At 39.2% G+C, this 21,703-nt stretch overlaps 1 protein-coding gene across 1 annotated transcript; it reads right to left on the reverse strand.

The window, feature by feature from the left end:
* Positions 1–1,051: 1,051 nt before the first annotated feature.
* Positions 1,052–5,474, reverse strand: LOC139737840 (ceramide-1-phosphate transfer protein-like). Its single transcript, XM_071648514.1, has 2 exons — positions 5,301–5,474; positions 1,052–1,559 (listed from the first exon to the last, which is right to left on the reverse strand). Exons 1-2 carry the CDS (start codon positions 5,411–5,413, stop codon positions 1,052–1,054), a joined length of 621 nt encoding a protein of 206 aa, XP_071504615.1. The 5' UTR covers positions 5,414–5,474.
* Positions 5,475–21,703: the final 16,229 nt, after the last annotated feature.

Genomic DNA, 21,703 nt, shown 5'->3' on the forward strand with positions numbered 1-21,703 from the left:
AACATTGCAAATATTATTACACTATTATCAGCATGTAAAAAAATGACATGAAACCCATAGGTCCTTTTCAACAGCCACCCATCGTATAGCGAGATTTAAAGGCATATTTACCATTTGCAGATGAAACAAAAACCCAGCATTAGTGCTTTAGAATAGAATAGTTCTGAAATGCGAGTTATGGATAGAAACAACCACTGTAAAAACTGAATTCGTATAATCGATGTCAAGTACAATTATATACACAGAATGTGAACAATAGTTATAATAGAAATGTTTCCAGACTAAATCGTCTGCAGTTATGGTTTATTGAGAAAATAGTGATATCTCCTTCTATTTTAGGCTTTATTGCGAACATTTCATACGGTAGGGTGTTTTTTGATAGAACGTACCTACATGCAACAAATGTGGGATCTTGACACTTTTTTTTAAACACTGCTCCCAAAGGTAAACAAGACCTTCAACGAGTAAAGTTTCCTAGCCCGCTATAATACTTTGATAGAGTTTAGCTATCATGATAGCAATTAGATGCCTTTTTGCCTTCTAGACTTGCACACTTTAATGGACACGGGGTTTTAGAAACTTCTAACAATAAGTCGCTTCTTGCAGAAATTTCAATGTCTTCGAAATTTCAACATTGCACTGAGGAATGAAATGGGAAGAACACTGTTCGCAACTCACGACCCAACCGATTATACTCGTGAGGTAGCTGCAATAATAATTCTGAGAGATGAAATAGTATCATAATCGTCGAAAATTCTCCGCATCCCTCTCCTGCAAATTTAAAAGAACACATTACGAAAGAGGTACTATCAGTGTTTTTATGTTCGTCACTTGATTTCATGATGTTAGCATCATAACATAATAAACGTTTACATAGTGCTCTAAAAGTTGGCCATGTCTATACCACCGTTTAAAAGGTAACGCTGCAATTTAGAATAGTACACATTTTCGTGCATACGCACACGATTATGTGTATTGGGATATCATAATTCATTGATTCTGAATGTAATTTGTCATCTAAGTTCATTCTACTGCACCATGAATGTTCAAGTCATTTGATGTCTCGTTTGGCAAACTCGGCGTCCATAATGTCGTAGACTGCCTGTAGCGCCTCCGTTGTCGGACCAATCATTTTTAGAGCTTCGGCCGTGTCCTGCTTGATGTAGCTATCGACGAACACCTTTCTCGTGGGCAGCCAGCGAATGGCCAGCCGGGCCGCCTGGCGCACGGCGAAGTTGACGTGCTCCCCAAGCGTCTTGTCGAAGGCCTCGCGAGCGAGCTCCGAACACTTGCTGTCGTCCTCGCCCTCGGCGAGCTTCTGGAACATGACGATGAAGAACTCGATGTCGAAGTGCATCTCGAGCATGGCGCGATTTCCGGCCATCGTGCCCGACTTCGTCTTCTTCTTGATGCCGTTCTCGGTCTCGAAGGTGAGCGCTGACTGGACGGTCTGGTATTTGTCGCCGTTGACGTCGGATCGGTGGGTGGTGAGGACTTTGAGCCGATATCGCATGTCTTTGGCTACGAAGGCGAACATGGATCCCATGATGTCATAGAGCCTTATGAGAAACAAGAGAACCAAGCAGGAAACATATCAAATAGCTAATTGTTTATTGACTGATTGATTGATTGATTGATTGATTGATTGACTGATTGATTGATTGATTGATTGATTGATTTGTTTGTTTATTTATTTAGCCCCACCGTTGGTACCGGACTTTCCTTAGCCCACTTTCTGTTTACACTTGTTTTTGCCAAAAGGGCTTTTTACACTTGTGTTTCTTAACCCCGGACTTTCTCTGACCCAGGACTATCGTTAGTCCCGTACCAATTTTTTCAGCTTTTTACACTAGCCAATTAGTCCCGTACTATCTCTTGTCCGGGGCTAAGGAGAAAACTGACCTTTTTACACTCGTATTTCTTAGCCCCGGACTTTCCAAACGACATGAATATTCATAATTACGCTGTGTACTGTACACGTACACGCACGCACCGGCAGCACTTGATTACCTCGTTTCTGATTGGTCAGTGAGGGTCGGACTTCGTCTCCGTCGCTTAGCCCAGGATTATTTTTTCGTTCTGTTTACACTCACTTGCTTGGCACCGCAATTGCGGTGCTAACCCCTACTATTTTGCAGGGCCAGATAGTACCGTACTATCGGTGGGGCTAGCCCACTTTGGCAAAAACGAGTGTAAACAGAAAGTGGGCTAAGGATAGTCCCGTACCAACGGTGGGGCTAAGGCCCCCCTTAGCCCCACCGTTGGTCCGGGGCTAAGCAAAATTTTACAAGTGTAAAAAGCCCTAAAGTGGGCTAGCCCCACCGATAATCCCGTACTATCTGGCCCTGCAAAATAGTAGGGTTAGCACCGCAATTGCGGTGCCAAGCAAGCGAGTGTATAAAACAGAACGAAGAAATAATCCGGGGCGAAGCGACGGAGACGAAGTCCGAACCCCACTGACCAATCAGAAACGAGGTAATCAAGTGCTGCCGGTGCGTGCGTGTACGTGTACAGTACACAGCGTAATTATGAATATTCATGTCGTTTGGAAAGTCCGGGGCTAAGAAATACAAGTGTAAAAAGGTCAGTTTTCTCTTTAGCCCCGGACAAGAGCTCGTACGGGATTTATTGGCGAGAGTAAAAAGCTGAAAAATATTGGTACGGGATTAACGATAGTCCTGGGTCAGAGAAAGTACGGGGTTAAGAAACACAAGTGTAAAAAGGGCTTAAGCATAGGATCAGGATTCGAGCCACGGGCATATTGCGTTTAAATGAAAAACTGGAAACTTCAACATTGTATGCACAAACAATATGATAAGTTGTAAGGGAATGACCTGCTTACTTTGGCATTTGCATATTCACATTCACTGTTCAAGAACTGTTTGCCCCCAAAATAACGAAACTTCAAAATGTCATAACTTCCTTATTTTTCGTCCGATTTCGATAACAATTTTACCGCTGAACTCGTAATATCTTACTCTTTCTTATCAGACTAACTAAAATTTGGACTGGACTTTCCTCTTATGATTGTAGGCAGCAGCAACAAGATTTTGGTCACGAGTGCAATGATGGCCAGTTAGATCGGATACTAAAGCGCCCTCGCACTCTTGTCATCGGTGAACATAATCAGGAATGATCAAGGGTAACGGTCATTGGTTCGAAAATGGAGGCTTAAAGGGACGTATCTTCATTCAGTTAAGTAAACATAGGCCTATTAAAGTTGCACATGCACTTTGCACGTTTTATCTTGGTGCACCGAAAACATCGCTGCCTCATTACAAGAACAAGAGAACTGAATATTATTATACTCTTGAAGCTAAATTCAGACTATAATTTCGCAGTATAGGGATCAATGAAAGAAGTAGATGTAGACCTGACAACCGTCAATCCCAAGGAGTCCTCAGGAGTGATAATGCTTGCTCACTCCTGAGGACGGACAGTCAACTGTCCGAAACGTCGAGTCCTTCTCCTATTCAAGTTCTTCTATTCCTCTCCGGTTCACAGTCCTTTTCAGGACTACACACACTCCAGAAAGAATACTCTCACTCAATTTTCTTGCCTCTAATGCTACATTTTCTTTCCTCCTGTCATTCTAACAGTCCCTTTAAAGGTAGGGGATACCTTTTACAGACCTCCCAAAATGCAGCAAAACATTAAATATGAACCTCAGGGGACTTGCTTAGGCCACTGCTTAGAAATTTGGAAGTCAACAGTTATCTAAAATTTGAATGATGCACAAAACTCAACTACTCAGTAGTTCTGTGTGTCAGCCACACTTAAGCCTTTTTGTTGCAGTCTTCTGTGTTTGTTATCTATAAACACAAATCTAAAAGTACAAGAGCTGATGTAATAACATATAGAATGTGTAGCAAGAATGTATATAGAACTGTTTGTAAGTGTTGATGAACTTTCTTTACAAAATATACATGATGGACACACATGCGGTGCATGGGTCTGCAAAGGTAGCCTAGTAATGTACTGGAATTTACGGTGAGCCCCGAAAAAAATTCAATTCAAAATCTAACGGTCAAAAAAATGTACTAAGTGTTACCTTCCACTTTCAATACTTTATGGGAGTTTCTAAAATGATACTCTCTTCAACATACCACTGCATTTATACAACTCTTCATTTAAGGCATGCAAATGGGATTCCATTTTGACTGGACGTGTGTTATCTTTCTCTGCTTACAGATCGAAAGTGATATTGGATCGTGAAATCATCCCACTTACCCGAGACCCGGATGACATATATATAAACTGAAACCAAGTTCATGCTGTATATTCATCAAGTTTATTTCTGCACACAAATCTTCGAGCAGTGCGCTGTTACTCAAAAATTGCTCGAACATTTTCTGTGTGCCGGTTTTATTTTTGATGATAATATATGACACCAACACGTGGAAAACTTACTCAACATAACATAACATAACATAACATAAATTATGATATGACTTTGGCAATTAAGGAAATTTTAAAAGAAAAAATGGACTGAGAATTGCAAGAGAGAACATATAAATATGGTATAAAGAGAATGGAAGTGGGAATGAAAAAACATAATAAATCGAAGGGTATAGTATAGAATTAGAATGATGCACAATATTTATCGCCGATCTTATCTCCAAATGTACATGGTCTTATGACCCACCTTCGTGGGACAGGATAAGAATAATGACAATAGCAAGCTTGAACGACATCCGGCGAGGGATTTGGGTCATATCCATTAATTACGCAGGCTTCTACACACATTACTTATCATACAGACATGTACAAGTATAGCCTACCTCAACATATTGTACACTGCACTGATTCGACATTACCATGCAAAGTTAATCCTTTTTGACGAAAAAAAACCCGAACAAAAATAAACAAAAATAAACAAAAAGAGGCATTTGTTGGGTGCGCGTCAAGGGTTCGACACCCATAAATACAGCCCATGAGCCACACAGCCCATGAGTCATACAGTCCATCGAGTTATACAGCCCACGAGCCACACAGACCATGAGTTGGACAATAAACAAACAAAAAAAAAAAGGCAGACGACACCGACACATTTCTCATGTTGTAATGTCGAACTCGTGTAGGCTGTTTTTACCGGTAGTGTCGAACTTCTGGGCCTTATTTACCTATGATGTCGAACTCATGAGCTGTACAAATGGTGGGGTGTCATAACTCGTGGGCTGTATGACTCGTGGACTTTTTTTTTTCACTGCCGAACTTGTGGGCTGTGTGACTCGTGGGTGTCAGTCCTGGGGAATGACCCCATTGATTTTGTTAATCGTTTTGATATTATAATGCCTTACCTGGCGATCTCACCGTAGCCTTTCATCAGGTCTTCAATGACGACAGTTCCGTCATCTTTCTTGGCCGCTTTGAAATGGTCCTGTACCGCCTGGATATCTAGTTTTTCCGCCATCTTCCACAAGGTATCCAACGTCTTTGCAGGAACAATCCGAACTTGGGACAGTCTTGCGCTAAACGTATTACGCTATTATGACTGATGACCAACACGTGAAACATACAACTATACTGCGACTTCATTCATCGGGGAACCTGTGTTGCGCACTCCAAGGTTTGCGTGCGGCGTCTCGTGTCAGAGTTCACAAAATACGATTGATATGATTCGTACTTTTTAATCTTCTGTTTTTCTTTTGGGTGGGAATGTTGATACCTTTTAGACGGAGGTGTAGCATTGATGAGTTGTTTAAATGCTTATTCACCTGATTTCTCTACCCGTGTGTACACCTGAAACTGCTCTTTCAGCGCTCGATGTTTCCATCACCGCCATTAGCAGTTCTTCGTTGCTAGATAGAAAATTGTGGACTTTACTCCCCTGTTTTCAATTGGGTTGTATTTTGTTAATGTTTTTCGGTCGCACAGTTGTCAGCAGATATCGTGTAGCTCTATATATTGACCACTACCATTCTAACCTGCTTATCTGTCAAGATATCGAGGTCAGATGGCCAATGTTCTGCTTGCCAGTTATCGTTGTCAAGTTTATCTCCGGTGCTCAGACTATAAAGTCCACTTCATTATAGACAGTCGAGTGATTGGACCTGTTGAGTTGCTGTTATTCATCAACCTCCAAGGAGATAACTTGGCGTGTGGAACCTGAGGCCGACAGAGTACAATGTGTGTGACCTTTGAACCTCTTATCGGATGCGATTGGAAACCAAAGGTGTACCTTGTCACCCTTGACCAGATCGATATCGATATGGAGATAAACGATGGAAGGCGGTCGGGAGTGATCGACTTATCGGATCACCATGTTTTGTCTTGTTGTTGTTGGGTTTTTTTGTGTCTTTCAATGTTCTTTCTTCAACTGCTTTCCGTGCACACAAAATGAATGTCGTATGATTGATTGTTAATTTTGTGAGGAAATATTATGTTATATTTTTACCGTAATTTCTGTGATGATTAATACATTTTTGACGATATGTTATGTTCTGTGGATTCTGTTTCTTTAAGGAAAGTTGATTCGGTTAATTTTCTTGGTGTTCATATTCAGAGTAATATATATTGGGATGTAAAATATAACAAAATTAAGATTGTAGCAAATGATGTATCTAAATGTGTAGGCATGTTAAATAGATTGAAAAACAAATATTCTTCCGGAGTTTGCACTGTTTGTGCTTTATAATACATTGATTATGCTTCCGTATTTTAATTATTGTGTAACTGTAAGAGGTGAATAATTACGATAATAAAGTTAGAAGTTTTACGTAAATTGTAGAAAAAAATAAGTATATGTCCTGGTAGTCATTGCCTGCTCATTCTGCTCCTCTTTTCCGTAAATTTAATACTTTGAATATTTTTTATTTGAATACTTAAAATACCGCTGTCCTGGGATTTTATCATTTCAAAGATATGTCGCCTCATAATATTTCATCTTCGTGTTTTGCACCAATAATGAAATTCATAAACACAGCACACGAAATTGCAAAAGATTCCATATGTGGGTATAGTAAAAAGAATCTGGTTTCAAATTCCGTATACGTCACCAATTTCCATTTATCAGTTAATCTGGTATTCGATTCCTATAAATTTGTTCACTCAATAGCCTGTCTTCATCTAAAAAAAAAAAAAATGAAAATACCAATCACACATAGTCAATCTGTCACATGATTAAAAGTTGGGTCTTTTTAAGTTGTGTTGTGCTTGTTAGTTTTCTGTCCATGTTTACACTTTGTGTGCTTTAACATTAGATTATTTTGTGCATACTCATACATAAGGGAACTTACTCTACAATGTATTTTGGCTTTATTCAAGCTTTCTCTTTTCATTTTCACAGATTATAATGTAAATGATTGATTATCGCTTTTTTTCTGTATTGTAACATTCAATACTGTTGTATTGTTTCGTCAGAAATTGTGAGGAATAAACTAATTGTTATTGAATTGAATTGAATTGAAAAATTCTGATCGATGTTACCCAGGAATGTGTAAATGCTTCAAATCCCGAATCCTCTTCGAAGTCTCTTCAGTTGTCTTGAAATCGATGCCAATCTACGTTCGCGTTTATTCCATTATGCATAATCGGGTTCTCGTTTGAACATCTGCTACATGGAACGGGTTACAGCTCGTTATTCCAAAGGTTCTTTAGTCCGAAGGTTCGTTATTCCGAAGGTTCGTTCATCCCAAAATGTGAGAAGGTTTGTGATTCCGAAGGTTCATTAATCCGAAAATGAAATAAGGTTCGTTATTCCGAAAATTCGTTGATCCGAAAATGACACAAAGCTCGTTATTCCGAAGGTTCGTTACGGACCCTATTTCATTTCGGATCAACAAACCTTCGGAATAACAAACCCTATTTCATTTTCGGATTAACGAACCTTCGGAATAACGAACCTTCGGAATAACGCCACAGACATTAATGTTCGGATTAGCGAACCCTTCTTCATTTTCGGATTGACGAACCTCTTGATAGGTATAGGGAATTTGTGTGTTTCGGATTAACGAACCTTCAAAATAACGAACCTTGGGAATAACGAACCTTCGGAATAACGAACAGCACCCCATGGAACGTTTTTCTCATCCACAGTCGAAATGCTCTGTGTTTCCCTCTATATGTGATTTCGTGGACTCAAGTGTTAAGCAATAGACATCACGTTCACTCTTTAATATACAATTCAATAGACACAACATTCAATTCATTTAATGATGTTGATCTCTTTTGATTTGGTAGGACCTTCTTTGGTAGAAGTCCAGTACCAATCAAAACGATATTGTCATTGATAATTATGTTTCAGACAGATTTGATTTATCGTCGAAAGAATTAGAGTATACACGACTTGGACGCGTCTGTTGAGAATGAGAAGGGCTTTAAGTCTTCTCGAACACTGTGGGTTTTGCGGTCACTTAACGCCCTTATCATTCTCAACCGACGACCTTAGAAAGCCAATTGCAAAGTCCATCTTCTGGATACGTTTCTCACCAGCACAGCTTGAGGAGACGGAACCTACTACATCGACCCAAGCTTTAGAATGCCCTTCCTCGGTGGATGAGGAATACAGATTCGTTATCACGCATCATGACTAACCTGAAGATATACCTCTTCCCAGGTAAAAGTTTATTTGATGAAAATCGGTTTTGAAATGGCGGAGGTATCTAAGTGAAACAAACTGGTCCTATTCAAAGGTAGGACCCATTGCAACTTTTACAACTTTTACTGGGACCGCTTTGTTGTTGAATATCTCAGCCAATTCAAAACCAGTTTTCGTCAAATAAACTTTGAATTCCTGTCAGAATTGTGTGCTCTTTCATACTAATATAAGTATAGTTTCTCATTATCTTATAAGAAGTTAAATCCTGGATCCCAAACAACCAAAACTATACCATCACTTTATAGTTAAAGCGTAGCGCAATACGAGGGTGTCAAGAGTATATCGACCATCTATTAAAAGCGTTACAACACTGCTACATTGATCACTACATCGGTTGAATAGGTCATGTGGAATGATCCTCTATCCAAACCGGGTGAAAGTTCTGTTTATTAAAGTCCCCCAGTTAACGTGGTTAATGCACCAGAAATCTTCTCAGGGCTGGCGCATCCCATGGCCGAGAGAGGGCGGTATCTTTACCATGGAAGTCTAGAGTACTCATGACCACTTAATTAATATACGCCGTTGATACGTTGTGTGCCGATGCGGCTGCGTGATCGGTGCCATCTCTTCGGTATTCCGTTCAAGTGATGGGTTCTGCTTTGACCAGAGAGGTGAGAGCACCTCACCTCCCTGGTTTGTCGGAGGGGGTGCTAGCTCCAGGACTCGACAACAGCCCGGCTACACCAGCTCGCGCCTGCGGGAAATTCCCTAAGACTTACCATACCCAGTATGGTGACGTCCCGACATAAAAATTCCATGATTTAATAAAAGGGGTCGGTGCATTATAGTGCTAACCCACACAATGTTCATTTTGAGATAATCGCTTTTGAAAGTTTGAAATAATCCATAAATCAGGTTAATGACTCGAGAAGGCCAATTTTTTCGTATATGAACCTTTACATACTCAAGATTGAATAGTGTCTTGTAGAAATTTACTACACTGATATTTTGGTGGATTCAAGAGGATTTTTCAAGTCACATTTTGAATTTGTGGCTTAGCACTTTATTGCAGCCAAATCCGTCGTGTATACAAATACTCTTTATTTTTTGAAAACTCACAAAATATCAATATCTCTTCGCTAAAAATGGAGTTTCCCTCCTTTGTGACGTGAAATTGAAATAAGATATACTTGTTTTTAATTGTCTGTATTGTATAATCTGTGTGAATTATGAAGACAAACTTTGCATATATTTCAGACGCACACACGCGCACAGAATCAATCATATCGAAAATACGCATAAAGACATCTTGAAATGTGGATATTAAAAAATTTCAACAATTCAAGTTTTAAAAGACAAAGCATTCAGTGTCATACAAAATAATAATATGATTTGTTGGGGGGGGGGGGGGGGAGGGGTCATATCTCATTGAGGATTTTACCACTTCCGTGTACCTAAAAGCAGGGAAAGAGTCCCTTCTTCAGCATTATGCATATAACGCATTTTAAATTTAGAGTATCTAGATCAGAGAAAATAAAGTAAAATGGTACATATCAACATTATTCCAGAGATTATCATGTCTTTTATTAAGGGGAATAAAGTACCATAAAGTAGACATTAAGGCCTTGTTATGGTATATTGGTTTTCTTGTTTAGGGTATCAAAATCACCAATAGTACTCTAAAATCCTTCTTTGTATGACAACGAATTTACCAAAAAAAAAAATAGTGTTGCATGAGAATCATGACTGTACATGCCTCAATTAATCCTCCTCATGTTCGTTGGTAAATGCAGGCTGTGTGAAATTATGCAGGAAAGTTCTTATCACAAAATGAATGACTAACTCTTAATGGCCAAAAATCTATGAAAAGAACATTTTTAAAAATTGGGAAAAAATCTCTTTGGAAGACTGAACATTTATAGATTTCGCATATTCGGACAGACCATACATGCTGAAATACAATGTGCCGAATAAGACCAAAATAGTCTACGTATTATACCAAGTTGGTGTGTTTATGCACATACGTTTTACCCCATATGCACGTTTTCAGACTACATTTGGATCATGAAGATCAATTAGGAACAAGAAAAAAATGTTCTCATGTCAAAGCTGTTACGGTGACAAAGACATACACGAAAAAGTGAAAAATCTATATGATTTCAATAGTTTTATCAATCACAAATCTCCAAATTAATTTGAAGGAAACTTTCTTCTTTTGTAAATTAATCTTGAAAACAACTCTGTGAAAAAAAAATAACTCTGAAATTTGTAACAGAATACAGCAAATACATTTTCTTTCCAACATGGAGACTTCTTCATAAAAGTGCATGATAAATACCGAGTTTAAAGGGTAAATTCAGTACATTGTAGTGGAAAAAAGGGAGCTATTGACTCACAATTAAATTACGTTAAAAAAACACTATACTATCTCAGCATTGATGCTTTAAATTCCGCTTTGATTGCTTTCAACGTTCATTGATTTAAATTGAGAAACCGTATAGAGGTATCAACAACGTGGAACTGTGAATTTTATACGACAGCGTTAGATTTGAAAAGTAATGTTTGCACTTATATCATAAATGTAACATCCTTTCAAAGGATGTTAAACATGTAAGTATCGTGTCTCGGTTATGTAAGAAACTACAGGGAAGCACAGCTGTATTGACAGCGGCAGGATTTTGGAAAATTTGAGGTAATTTAATCGATATTAAAAATGCATTTTGTTTTCATCCATGTTCTACTGTCTATAGCTAATCCTCCTAAATATGGCTGTGAAAGCATAGCAAAATTGCACTTTATTCAAAAGAAGTTACAAATTAATCAATGACAATTTCAAAAGTTGTTTCACTTGTGATCTAACTCTGTAAGAATTACTAACAGATAAGGCACATGTCCAAACATCCTGCTATCCGTACATTTTGTTTTTACCCATATGAACGTTTTCAGATCACACTTGCATCGGGAAAAAAAATCATAAATTTAGAGACAATACACTTATTACAATAAGCCATTTCGATGAAAAAACACACATAACAAATGAAGATTTATGTTTTGAATATATTTCATCAGTTATTTAAAAGGAAGCAGTCCTCACGAAATTAAAAAAAAAAATGTTGTTGTTGGTACCTCCAATGAACTACTTTCACCGGAAACAAACTTTCAAATCACCAAATAAACTCGTAAATTTTGGTTTAAAAAGTGTGAATCTGCATGGTGAATATGCTAATGAGCAAGTCCTGGCGGAAAGTCAGACGTCACCGAGGCACAACTCTTCCCAGCCGTGTTCTGCTCGTTATCCGTACGCTCCCTAGTTACCCGGATGCATGAAGACGTCGGTGGCTACATTAACTACTAGTAGTATTTGACATTGTTTCTACGTTGTGTGTGCAGGGGCGTCACCAGCTTTTTTTCAAGGGGGGTGCGTTTTGACACTAAATGTTTACGAGATTTTTTTGACAGACATTTGGAATATAGAAAGCTCTCAATCCCCAGACTTTTACTGTTTTTTTAGGGAAACCAAGCGGGGAAAGGGCACCGGCGTAGCTAGGATTTCATCTTGGGGGGGGGGGGGGTTAGTATGCGAAGGAGCGAGCAAGGGTGGGGGGAGGGTGTGGAAGTGCCGGAGGGGGTTGTATACCCCTATAAATGGATTATGGAATGACGGTGTGAAACGACAAATTACTGGCAGCGATATCAGGAGAATGGCATAACGACTACATGCAAGCGAGGGGAGCGAGCGAGCTTGAAAATTTTGACATTTTACAGTCCAAGAACTGCCGTTTGTAGCCATATTCTTTTGCTTTGTAAATTAAGGGGGGCGCACCGGGCGCAACTGCTGGCAATTACTGGCAGCAACATCAGGTGAACTGCATAGTAATTAAATGCGAGCGAGCAAAGAGAGCGAGTTCGGAAATTTTGACATTTTACAGTCCCAAAACTGCCATTTGGAGCCATATTTTTTCGCTTTGGAAATAAAGGAGGCGTGGGGGCGCAACGGGCGCAACTGCCGGTAATTACTGGTAGCAACATCAGGAGAATTGCATAACAATTAAATGCGATCGAGCGAGCGAGCGAGCTTGAAAATTTTGACATTTTACAGTCCAAAAACTGCCGTTTGTAGCCATATCTATTTGCTTTGGAAATTAAGGGGGGGGGGGGGCGCACCGGGCGCAACTGCTGGCAATTACTGGCAGCAACATCAGGTGAATGGCATAGCAATTAAATGCGAGCGAGCGAAGAGAGCGAGCTTGAATATTTTTGACATTATTTTTACAGTCCAAAAACTGCCATTTGGAGCCATATTTCTTCGCTTTGGAAATAAAGGAGGGGTGGGGCGTAACGGGGCGCAACTGTCGGTAATTACTGGCAGCAACATCAGGAGAATTGCATAACAATTAAATGCGAGCGAGCGAGCGAGCGAGCTTGAAAATTTTGACATTTTACAGTCCAAAAACTGCCATTTGTAGCCACATTTTTTTTTTTTTTTTTTTGCTTTGGAAATTAAGGGGGGGGGGGGCGCACCGGGCGGAACTGCTGGCAATTTTACTGGCAGCAACATCAGGTGAATGGCATAACAATTAAATGCGAGCGAGCGAAGAGAGCGAGCTTGAAAATTTTGACATTTTACAGTCCAAAAACTGCCATTTGGAGCCATATTTTTTCGGGGGGGGGGGGGGGCGCACCGGGCGCAACTGCCGGCAATTACTGGCAGCAACATCAGGAGAATTGCGTAACAATTAAAATAATGCGAGCGAGCGAGCGAGCGAGCTTGAAAATGTTGACATTTTACAGTAAAAAACAAACAAACTGCCGTTTGTAGCTATATTTCTTCGCTTTAGAATTTAAGGGGGCGCATCGGGCGCAATTGCTGGCAAATACTGGCAGCAATATCAAGAGAGCATAATGATTACATTCGAGCGAGCGGAATGAGCGAGCTTGAAAATTTTGCATTTTACAGTCCAAAAACTGCCGTTTGTAGCTATATTTTTTCGCAGCAACATTAGAAGAATGGCATAAAGATTAAATGCGAGCGAGCGAAGAGAGCGAGCTTGAACATTGTACATTTTACAGTCCAAAAACTGCCGTTCTTAGCCATTTTCGCTTTGGAAATTAAGGGGGGGGGGGCGCACTGGGCGCAACTGCCGGCAATTACTGGCAGCAACATCAGAAGAATGACATAAAGATTAAATGCGAGCGAACGGAGCGAGCGAGCCTGAAAATATTGACATTTTACAGTCCCCAAACTGCCGTTTGTAGCTATATTTTTTCGCTTTGGAAATTAAGGGGGGGGGGCGCACCAGGCGCAACTGCCGGCAATTACTGGCAGCAACATCAGAAGAATGGCATAAAGATTAAATGCGAGTGAGTGAAGAGAGCGAGCTTGAAAATTTTACATTTTACAGTCCAAAAACTGCCGTTCTTATCCATATTTTTTCGCTTTGGAAATTAAAGGGGGGGGGGGGGGGCGCACCGGGCGCAACTGCAGGCAATTACTGGCAGCAACATCAGAAGAATGGCATAAAGATTAAATGCGAGCGAACAGAGCGAGCGAGCTTGAAAATTTTGACATTTTACAGTCCCCAAACTGCCGTTTGTAGCTACAAGTATATATTTTCGCTTTGGGTACACTGCGCACATCCTGCTTATATGCAGAATGCCAACCAGGAATCACAATCTTTTGTCGGGTCCGGGCTTTTTGAACAATGTTTCACACTATATACCTATTTAATAATGGTTAAAAGAAATCATAGAAAGATATCTTATTTCTGGATCACCCTTTCATTCAAAAGCAGTTTACTAACACTTGAACTACTATTTCGGGAAATCCTTCTTTTTTTTAACCAGCGGATTGGGAGGGGGCGCACCCCCCCCCCCCCCTCTCCGTAGTTACGCCATTGCTTTTGGGTGAAATAATTGGACAGATTTCTTGAATTCTAACAAAAAAGCAAGAAAATCTTTTCATCGCGGGAATTATGATTATGTGGGGTGGGGCAAATGGTGCGCTTGCCTTCCAATATTTTCATGGGGGCAACATTTTTGTTTTCTTTCAAAAGCAAGAAAATCTTCTCATTTCGGGAATTATTAATTACGGGGGGGGCAATTAATATGCTTGCCCCTCCATTTTTTTATTTTTTTTTTTTTAATGAGGCTAAGGCTCGCTCTTGGGCTGGCAATATGGATTGGTCAGAAGTAACGTACATAGACCCTACATACTTGTAAGTAGCACACGTACATGCAAACGTGAATAAGTGCTCCGTATCGTACGGATGTACAGTACGGTCGATAAATAGTAAACACTGTAGAATACCAATAGATATGTATAAAATCAGTGCTGCCAGAACCAGGGGTGCGAATTGTTTTTGCCAACGAGTTGTGCGTGTGTGTGTGTGTGTGTGTGTGTGTGTGTGTGTGTGTCCCTGGTGCAAAATATATTAAAAAAAATAGAAAAAAATAATTATTTAGCGTCCGACGTTGAGGTCGCTCGCAGACTGATTTTTTTTTTTTTTTTTTTTTTTTAAGGATCTGAAGGGGGGTGCGTTCGCACCCAACGCACCCCCCCTGGTGACGCCCATGGTGTGTGTGTGTGTGTGTGTGTGTGTGTGTGTGTATTGTGTATTATTCGCACAGTAGTACAAGTGTGGACGGTACAACTAGATCTATGGTAGATACCCCGTACGCGGTTTGCCCTTCACACTTTTCCAGTCTATCACAAGCGCAGCTGCAGCCCTGTCGCCGCTCATGCATGTTCTATGAAGGATTGTAGGTAGAAACGGTTCTACACAGCTACAGGCCTGCTAGTATAGGGGCGACCGCATTCAGCGTCGTCTGGTCAGGCTATCTTACATCAGTAATTTTGCTCGAATCGTGCAGAAAATTTCCCAGGAAAATCCTTTTTTCCGTCCCAGACCCACAAAAGTATCGTGAAAGGTGAGCTGTATAGCTGGGAAATCTCGGTATAACGATGCCGAACATAAGAAACTTAGGGCCTACAAAATCTCGATATCGTGTTGTGACCTACCTGTGCGTGGACCATTTTGAGAAGCGATGTTTTTACGTGGACCGGCAGGCTGTGGCCCTCGGTTATAAACCGAGAAAACTCCTGAAGCTAGATGCAATCCCGACCATTTGCTCGCATGAGTTACAAAACAGAAACACCTCGAGCATCGACTTCGAAGAGAACCGAGGGAAAAAAGCGTAGAGAGGTAAGGAAAGTGACTAGCTATGTTTCAGTTACCGTGGGGCTGCAGCCGGGGTTGGACTGCAGTACAGTGCCACTGAGCTAGCTGCTGCCAGTGCCGACTGGACATGCACGGCAAAGTGGAGCGAAATCATATCCCTACGACCCCCTGTGTTTACCCTTCCCGGCTCACCAGTCACGTCATAGTTTTTTGTCGAGGAAAGGCCATATCTGACTACTTACAGAAATATTGAGTTATAACCAATATTTTCTTTGAAGAATTCGACTCTCTCATGCACAGGTTATCTTCGGTTTGAACGCCAAAATCAGCTAGACGGAGTACTGCATGTACATTAGTATGGTAAGAGTTCGCGCGCGAGAGTGGTTTCTACGCTAAGAAGTATGCAACACGGACGGAAGCTAGAAAAGGACCGTGCCTATTTGATGTCAAGTTCATGGTATATTTGGTTTAAAAATACATATAAATTTATGTTAACAATATCAATTTTTCATGAAATATATATATCTAAGCTTGAAATATTTTGTTTGAAATAATAAAACCACAAGCTTTCACATTATATAACATAAAATTTCAACTAATCATTTCAACACTTAAATTGGTTTTTAGAGGCACGGCTGTCAACTTGGTGAGTAGGGCATGCATGACGTACCATCTTTTTGCCGGCTCTTACACGATCGCTTGCAGGAATTTTTTTCAAAAATCGCGTACGGAGACAGTTTTTCATTTCCACGCGTATAAACTGGTGAAAGGTTATGTTTTTTACTCTTCCTAATTATCATTACAGTGAAAATCTCAGGACTGCTTCCCTTTAACTACTGATTAATTTTGAGGAAGCTTTCCTTTTGAAGCGAAATGTCAGCGTGAATAAAGTGCTAACCCACTAATGAAACTTTAAGGTGCTGGGACAGACCATGAATGTTGATTACTCCAGTAATTTTCTTATAGGTCATAATGCACAATGCTAAAATACTCCTAAAACCAGTGATTGTGGTATTTTCCTGATAAGTTCAAAAAATATAAAAAAAATGGCGAAAAAATGTCATGATCAGTAGAATTAGCATGAAAATAGTGCTAACCCCAACAGTACAAAAATTAACAAAAAGTAAACTCATTAAATCCTTAAAATTTCATTAATGTTTATCTCATCTCCATTTTCATAACTGGCAGAAGAGTACAAGTTATGTTATGAATCAGAATCACTCATTTTTGTAGATGAAAAAGTTTCCTCACTGTTCATATTTAGATATTTTTATGACACCCTTCTGTCTGCTACCATGGAGGTCGCCATCTTGAAAAGTGTGGCTTAGCATTATATTCCTGCCTATGAGATGTGATCAATTTTCGGGGCAAAAATATGCCTGCATTAAAAACCCATTTATTGCTTAAATTTCAAGATGACATTTTTAGGGATTATAGAGCAGTGATTCAGGATGGTGTAAATGCATATAACTCATTTTTCACCAAAGTGTGGGTTAACACTATAATTCACCGACCCCTTCATTATTTATTTCAACATCACTTGATTCAACATAACTGTTTTGGCCGTCTCTATACATGACACTCTGGTCCCGATATCGTTCTAATATTAATTTCTTCTATTTTTCTCCTTCTTCTTCTCCCTTCTTCTCTTGATACTGGTTTGTGGCGTTACGTCATAACTGGCTGCTGTTACCAGTTCCCGCATGTCATTACTTTTTGTTTCTTTCTTTCTTTCTCATACTTGAACATTTTATTCATTATTTCTATTAAATATAAATGCTCCCTTTTCTGTTACCTCTTATATTTTAGCCTGAAGATAATCTTGGAGCATGAATTCAAAACAATACATTTTAAACGACCTTTTATTTTTTTGGCAAGTCACTCTTTCATATAGTCAAAGAACTCCGTGTACCCCTGTTTAATTAGAACATAATATAGTCAAAATATATAAATTATGAATAATTCGGTACAATATACTTGATATCTCATAGGCCTCTCATAATTAATGTTTATCCAAATGTTTGGATTTCATGTTTCGGTGGCCTGAAATTAAAAGGAATAATACCATGAGAATTGATTTCAAATATTAGCTCTAATGTCGAATTCTGCACATTATAGTATTCACTATGTATAATAATTATGATATTGTACTTCAAAACAAGTAACGTCTACGGTATGCTCTATATATCGCTGTTATCATAAAGTACATCATCAAATGATTTAACGGTATACCCATGTGGTTCTGTTTAGATTAATTTTGCATATACATGTTCTTATTGATATACACACGTGTAAACATGCATACACACAGACAAAAAACAAACAAACAAAAAAAAAAACCGTATGCATGTAATGGCCCGACCATCGAGTGCTTTGTAATGTATACCTCTTTATTGGTGGCTCATTCTCAAGATTCATCGCTTAGGATCAAAGGTCACACGACATTCAATCTTATTGCAACCTCACCATTGACAGACTCAACAGACAACAGCAGACAATCTCCTCTTTATAATTGAATTGCCATAAACCAGTTACATTGTTCCCGGAAGTATAATTAGTAATGCTAAGGAAGAGAAAACGATGCACCCTCTTTCGTACGTATAATGTGACTTATGACGAGTCAATCAGTTCCAGTGGGAGAAGCACATCATGCGTTAGCTTGATTCAACTTTTATTTATATATCTATTCATTCATTCATTCATTGATCTATTCCTTTATTCATTTTGCCTTTTTATACTCATATTATATTATGCTGGCTTCGTTGAATGTTTTTACCCAACATCAACTCCTGATTTCTCTACTTATTATTCAATTTAATCAATTCTATAGTTTATTCATTTCCATCACTATTCATTTCAGTCGCATTATCAAATTAATGCATAGACCTACATGTTCAGACAACATTGTGATGGTTTTGTGTGTTTCCAACTTTGTGCTGCGCCGGAACATGTTTGTCCTACCAATGATTGTCTCTGGTTCAGTATTAGATTGTGTCTACAGCTGTTTGTATTATATTGTTTTTGACTATACGTGAAAAATAATGTAATCTCCGCACATAAATCAGACATTCATGAGGCACCCAAATTCTCTTTCTTCTGAAGAGGAAGTGCTTTCATTCTTTTTTATTTACTCCTAATCATAATGTTTATAGGTACAGTATTATTGAGTTAACTGCTCATTTTATATCACTACTTTTTTAAAAATGTTTTTCTTTTAAGCATGTCCTCGTCTAAGCTCAATCACGCAAGAACATCCTGCTACACAAAGTAACATTCAAATATCATGCGCTGTTACTTTCATTTAGAGGGAGGTAGTATTTTAGCTGTGGGAAAACCCACTACTATGAATACATCAGAGGGTCACAGGGAAAGGTCACGGTGAGTAGAGACTTCCTCTGATAAATCGTCCCGCCATTTTGTGAGTGTTTCGTATTACAGCTCTCTTTCGTTTGACTAACTACCAATTATCGGTTTGAGTTTAAAGAGTAAGACCACATTCAATAATCTGCGTCAGTACCTTCCTACAATCTGAACATGCAGAAGTTTGGGATCGAATGCATCAATGTACTTCGGAGCCAGACATAAATCAACAAATTTCAACCCGGAAGTACGGCGTACTTGGTAAGCACATGAAATGTTATTTATACACGCATGATATGATTCACCTGTCACATAGATCTACAATTCAATAAATGATCACTAAGCATGATTAGAAATTGTTGGAGTAACATTCTGTTTTTATAGAAATCAAACTCCACCACATATCTTGAAGCTAGTCGTCGCCCGTATTAAACAAGATGATTTAATACTGCAAATAATTGTTATATTCCTGAAGTAGTTGATTGTAAGATCTCATGAGCTGATGTTATGACAGGTTCTTCAAGCCATAAAAGGCAGTACCCGGAGGCAGATAGCAAAAATGGGGAAACAAATTGGGAAACAAAAGTCAAGAAAGGAAATGTCGATTCTGTATAGAGTAAAGCTGTCCATTAAAGGGAATAGCAGATACAAACTGTCGATATTGCATAAGTATATATGACGATAAGCAAGAGAAATAGAAAGCAATATAGTAGACCACCATTAACAGTGGAGCCCAGGATAGTGGCCCCAACAAATGAAATCTAATTAACATTACTTTCATATCTTTTATTTCATCTTTCCTTTTCATTTTCTCACAGAACTCAAAACACTTATGTCACGATGTCAGATACAAACAATTTTCCAGATGACATTGTGAGCAAAAGTGAAATGATGCACACTTTAATCCACTCTGTAAGCAGCAGTCTGCTTCAAACAATATTAGTTACACCAAAGTTACTGTATAATGTGTACTTGTTGTGCAAACTTATTGTCTAGCAAATGCGCTTGAAAAGTTAAGAACGAGTCGTAGTAAATGCTCGGGCACAAATACCATTAAGAACTGCTGCAAACGCCTTACGAACGATTTTTAGACAATATCATAAGATCTTCTTAAGAAGGCCGTACGAAACCAGCGTTCGTAGCCTGGTCGATGGTCTTGTCCAAGATTTTTTTTTTTTTTTTTTGGTCTTGTTTTTAACCTCGTTTGAAACCCTCTCTTCGTAAGGCGGCCGTACGAACAGTGGCATTCGTACGAACCTTTGTGACCGTATAGCTCAAAGGGATTGTTACGGTATTGGTGGAGGTAAGAATGGGGCTTTTAACTTTTTGCGAGATACCAAGAAACCACGTATGAAGTAGTACAGAGCGTACCAGTTTAAAGGGGAAGTCTAGTAACTGATCAGTGGGAATCAGTGGAAATGCTGGGAGATGATTGTTCCAATCCTTATGGGATTCATTCAAGAGTTCATTGTATATCTATTGTTGTGTGAAAATGATTTGCTTCAGAACGGTCTCATATTCAAGTAATGTGCAGATTAATGCTCCGTCACTGACCAGGGACGCTAACCTGGAAGCATTAAACTGCACATTACTTGAATATGAGACCATTCTGAAGCAAATCATTTTCACACAACAATAGATATACAATGAACTCTTGAATGAATCCCATAACGATTGGAACAATAATCTCCCAGCATTTCCACTGATTCCCACTGATCAGTTACTAGCCTTCCCCTTTAAGAGGAATTCAAAGTTTATTAGATAAAAAATCTGCCTTGAAATCGCTGAGACATCCAAAAACAAAACTAAACAAAGCAATGGTAATAAAAGGTGGGTCCCACCTTTTATTAGGAATGCTCTGTTTTGGATATCTCTGCCATTGTAAAACTGATTTTCATAAAATAAACATTGAATCGCTCTCGGAATTACAAGCTCTTTCATATTTCATTAGAGGTTTCTCACTATCTTACCAAAAATATTAGAAACCTGAAGTTAGGTCTCAACCAAAACTATACGCTTCGTTTAACACACATGCTTGACTGACTGTATTTGTAACATAAGGCGTATCTCAGTACCGATAGTTTGCGTCCTATAAGAGTGTGTGTTGCGAAGGTTGACCCGACTCGAATATATTCGGGAATCTTCCTAGCAAATTATGCACAGCTTTGCAAAACACGCACGCAGCCGACAATCAGAGTCGATGGTTACCGATGATTAGAAAACGTTTGGTGTGCAGCAGGCCTGCGCTTGATGTCTCGGGTTTCGCACATACCCACTGCCGATGGGCGGCGAATGGAAATCTATTTAATCGGACCAACATGTTCTCGCCACGCTACTAACACTTGAATATATCGTTGCACAGAGAGAAGAGTTTACGCAAAGTGGGATTTGATTTTCAAATTATGTTCAATTTAACGACAGCGTCTATATAGAAGAGGAAAAGATCATAATGATGAAATTATGTATTTCCATCAAACAATAGGATCATTCAAGAGTCTCACTAGACACAAGTGTTTAAAGAGATTTTCATTTATATACAGGCAATTTATTTTTTCTTTGCATTCATCACACCACTATCAATATTAGCACATTTTCTGCACTACCTTCCCTTTTGATACCTCTTCGT

The sequence above is a fragment of the Diadema antillarum genome, unplaced genomic scaffold (assembly GCF_040938485.1).
Source record: "Diadema antillarum isolate AM-2024a unplaced genomic scaffold, OU_Dant_1.0 seq00000708_RagTag, whole genome shotgun sequence".
Classification (NCBI taxonomy): domain Eukaryota; kingdom Metazoa; phylum Echinodermata; class Echinoidea; order Diadematoida; family Diadematidae; genus Diadema; species Diadema antillarum.

Excerpts from the sequence above, each read along its gene's own strand:
- LOC139737840 (XM_071648514.1), bottom strand. The coding sequence starts at position 5,413 with ATGGCGGAAAAACTAGATATCCAGGCGGTACAGGACCATTTCAAAGCG. Across the intron at positions 1,560-5,300 it reads GGCTACGGTGAGATCGCCAG|GCTCTATGACATCATGGGAT; the intron begins GTAAGGCATTAT and ends GTTTCTCATAAG.